The 4,080-nt window shown below is 60.0% G+C and overlaps 1 protein-coding gene across 1 annotated transcript; it reads right to left on the minus strand.

Annotated features, from left to right (window-relative positions):
- Positions 1 to 1,363: 1,363 nt before the first annotated feature.
- On the minus strand, positions 1,364 to 3,844 carry LOC308610651 (NUT family member 2G-like). The gene is made up of 2 exons (XM_081223592.1): positions 3,456 to 3,844; positions 1,364 to 3,005 (listed from the first exon to the last, which is right to left on the minus strand). The coding sequence occupies exons 1-2, from the start codon at positions 3,622 to 3,624 to the stop codon at positions 2,701 to 2,703; spliced, it is 474 nt and encodes a 157-aa protein (XP_081079718.1). The 5' UTR covers positions 3,625 to 3,844; the 3' UTR covers positions 1,364 to 2,700.
- Between the last annotated feature and the right edge of the window lie 236 nt (positions 3,845 to 4,080).

Raw genomic sequence — 4,080 nt, forward strand, 5'->3', positions numbered from 1 at the left:
CACCTTTAACGGGTGCCCCATGAATCTCCCCACACCCATTCCCCTTGTAGCACCCTCATTAAGATTAAGAGGTAGCGGCCTCCACCACTCTCCACATTGCAATAATCCCAGTGGGACTAGAGGATGCTCCCGCTACGATGAGGCAGACAGTCCTGTCCCCATGGCCAAGACTTTTGCTCTCTGGTCAGGCCACCCACACAGGAAACCCTGGATGAGCGGAGGGTCATCCCAGCGCCGTCGCCTGGCCACTTCAGGGAAGCAGAGAGAAGCTCCATAATGACAAGGGCTGTCTCCAGGCTCCATCCTAGAAACTGGTGAGTGTCCAGAGGGCGGAAAGGCACAAAAGCAGCTCTGCCTCCCCAGAAGGTTCAGGGATGCAGCAGATGGTACAGGTGCCCCAGAAGGGCCCTAGCCAAGCAGGCGTTAGAGAAGGGCATGATGAGGGGATCCCTGGGGCAAGTGAGAGCTGTGCGTTCCCAGGAGCAGCCTGAGGAGTCCTTGTCTATGTGGAGGAAAGGTGTGGCCACCTGTAGATCCAGAGCTCCTGTGACCTCCCTCATCCTTCCTTCCTCTCAGGATCGCTCTCTGTGGAGCAGCTCAACACCAACAAGATGACAGTGGCCTGAGAGCATTTCCCACGAAAACGATCTTTGTTCACAATTTACATACATCACTCCAAAGGTCCTCCTCCCACCCACACCTGGCCACACCCACCTCCCCCACCTCCCTAACCCCCCACAATCCCGCTCCCCCTCCCCACCCTGGTGGTCCTGCCCACCCTCCCTTCCCCCCACATCATCCAGGATCAGCACTGGGAGGAGGAAGAGCCCTAGGCTCCCCTGGAGGGCTGGCCCAGCTGTTCCCTACTGGCTGCAGTGCTTCTTCTTCCTCCACCCACGCTTCTCTGTGACAAACGGGTCACGTTTTCTCTTTCTGGGCTGTGAGGGGCGAGCCAGCCCCAGAGCCAAGGCTGGCCTCCCAGAGACGCCGAGGCCAGCCCCGGGGATGGGCAGCTTCTCAGCAGCGGCTGGGTGTCCACACAGAGCCCACTTCCTCGACTTGGGAGCGGCTGGTGGAGCTGGGCTGAGGCCTCTTCTCTGAGAGGAGGGGGCCTAAGGAGCACTCTGGGCCCCCCAACCTCCAGGGGAGGCCAGGCCTGAGGCACGCACAGGACTCTGCGACAGCCAGAAAGGCAGCAGGCTCTGCAGAGAGCCAGAGAGGAAGGCCAGGCTGGAGAGCTCCTCCTCGTCCTCACTGGACCCGTCCCTGGGCCCTCGGGCCTCCCGAACAGGAGAGGCCTCTCTGAGAAGAGATGCATCCCTGGGTCCCAGTAGAGGGCCAGTGCACCTTTGATCCTGGGGAGGGGAGGGCCGTCCGGCCCGGAATGGAGAGACCTCCTGATGTCCTCGACAGGGAACAAAGACTTTGGGCCTACACAGGTCAGTGTCTGTTTCGATGAGCCTATGAAGAGCCTCAGAATCAATCTCTGGTGGGCAGGCTTCATCACTGACCCCTAGATGGGGGTCTTGGTCGTGCCTGTGGGCACCTTGGCCGGCGTCAGACTCAGAAGGACTTGAGCGCATTCCGGGTGCACTGTGACTCGGGGCTGCCCGCACACCGTCGTCCTCTTTCAAGGCCAGGAGTCGTTTCTGCACCAGCTGGTAGGAGGGAGGAGGACAGTGACGGCTCCACACACACGTGTGAGAGGAGGAGCACTGGGCAGTGGGACAATGGCCCTGGGGGGGAGGAGGGGACGGGCGACCCCAGGACTCGAATCCAAATACAGACACTGTGGCAGTCCTGCCATCCTCCTGCACCTTATTCCCAGCTTTGTGTCTTTCCCACCCCTCCCGGATCCCCATCCTCTCCTTCCTTTCACCCTGCACTGCACCCACCCCAGAACGGGCCCTTCCCCATGCCAGGCGTCCCAGGCAGGGGAGGGATGGACAGTGCTATGTGGCCCTCCTGTTCTGGGGCCCTACCTCTCCCCTGTTCACTGGGGTCCCTCTGTGCCCTGGTCTTCCTGGGTGTCCCTTGTGTCCCCTGTTCTACCGGGGATCCCTCCCTCCTCTGGCTCCCCTGGGTCATCTGGGTTCCCCTGTCCCCTGGATCACCTGGGGCCCCCCTCCCATGGGGTCCCCTGGCTCCCTGAGTGTCCCTCTCCCTCCCCTGACTCACTTCTTCCGGGGTGAGCCCTTCCTCCTGCTCCAGCTCCTTCTCTAGGGCCAAGAGATCCAGCTGTGGGTCTGGGGAAAGCAAATATGCCAGGAATCCAGGGTGAATGACTGCCTCCACCTAGAACAGAAAGAAGAGGCTGTGAGCATCCTTGGCCAGGAGTGGCCTGTGAGGCAAGAAGACCAGGAGGGAAAGTGAAAAGCAGAGACCCACCCCACTCTCCTCCACAAGGCAGGGATGGTCAGCACACACACACACACACACACACACACACACACACACACGCAAACATGCACATACACAGTCACACACAAAAGAGCACATATACAGAGGCACAAACACAGACACAAAGGCATACACACAGATAGACACAAACATATACACACAAACATCTGCGTAAACCTCCCCTAACACCAGGCTCAGGAACAAGGAGCTGAGCTTAAGTCCCAACGGCCTGAGCAGAACCCAGATCTTGGGTGCTGAGTGTTCCATGCCCTGGCATCTTGTAGACCCCAGTCTCCAGGCCTAGCCTACTTTGGTGACAAAGTCCTCCTGGGAACACAGCTTGTCAATGTAGCTTAAGAGATCCGGGTCCGAGTAGGTGCCGTCCTCTTCCTGCTGCAGCTCATTTCCGTCCTCTCCCCATTCTCCATCTGAGTCGCCTGTGGCTGAGTGGACGGGCCCCACCAGCGCCTCCATGATGTCCATATACTCCCTCACAGCCTCAGGTGGGATCTCCTCGGGTGCCTTGGGCTCCGGGGGTCGCTGGGACCTGTGTGGCTTCGGGCGGGAGGGCTGGGCGCTGGGGCCGGACATCCTGGGAGCACAGGCTGAGGCAGAGCAGGAGGAAGGGAAGGAAGGTGAGGGGCTCCCGGTCCACCTCCTGACCACCGAGCGCACGCTGGTGAGGGCATTGTTGGGGGACATTGATGTGGGTGTGGGGGTTCAGGGCCACCTGAAACCTCATGCACAGTTGGAGGGGGGAGGTAAGGGGGGCATCTAAGAGAGTCACATGTGAGGAAGTGGGGAACCTCCAATTTTCCAGGGGTGTCCCCATCAAGCCCACTTCTTAGGCAGACTTGGTGTGCAGTCCTTTGACAGGGAGGTGTGAGAGAAGTTACAAAATTGACCAAGTCAATACCCCGTAGTGACAAAGGGCATCTGAGACCCCACCCCCGCACCCCCCGCCTCGGTGGCTGTTTTGCTTGAAAGACCAGTGCCCCTGTCTTGAAGGAAAATGATCCACATGGGAACAGTGGCCAACCCTAGGCCCCTGTTACCTGTGCGTTCAACTCCAGTGGGAACCTGGGTGGCTGGCTGAAGGCCCACTTTCGGGGCTGGGGGCCCCCGAGGATCCAGCTTCGGTGGGGCTGGAGGAGGCAGGCCCTGCGCGCACTGCATCCACTGCAACTGCTGAATCTGCATCTCCTCCTCTGCCTCAAATTGCATGAACCTGGGGGGTGACGGAGGCACAGGCCAGCCTGAGAAAATGGCCTGGGTTCTGGAGCCCAACAAAGGCAGCCAAGAATGAGGGATTGGGAGAGGATGTGCCTTGGCGCTGTCAAGGCCCTGCGAGGTGCTGTCCACAGCAGAGAGCTGCTCCTGGAACTGATACAAGACCTGGGACCCTTCCTGCCTCACCAGCACTGGAGAGCATTCAACAGCATAGACCCAGGTCGCTGCACTGAACCAGGTCACCGGGACACATGGCTGACCCAGGGGGTACCCTCCTCATGCCCCCCCGTACCCATCCAGAACCACATGAAGGGCTGACAGCCAGAGGCTGGAACAGGCATGTGTTCCCCACAGGGGTCCTTGCCCGAATCCAGGACCCTGGGTTGGGACTGAGAGTCCTGGAACATAGACCTGGAGACAGGGCTCAGGACAAGCTGGACGATGTGGATG

This window comes from Mesoplodon bidens (genome assembly GCF_964165515.1).
Source record: "Mesoplodon bidens genome assembly, chromosome: 2".
NCBI lineage: Eukaryota > Metazoa > Chordata > Mammalia > Artiodactyla > Ziphiidae > Mesoplodon > Mesoplodon bidens.

What these genes read in the sequence shown, in the direction of transcription:
- LOC308610651 (XM_081223592.1), bottom strand. Translation starts at nt 3,624, where the DNA reads ATGCAATTTGAGGCAGAGGAGGAGATGCAGATTCAGCAGTTGCAGTGG. An exon ending in CACTGGAGTTGAACGCACAG is followed by an intron (nt 3,006 to 3,455) that starts GTAACAGGGGCC and finishes GCTCTGCCTCAG; the next exon opens with CCTGTGCTCCCAGGATGTCC.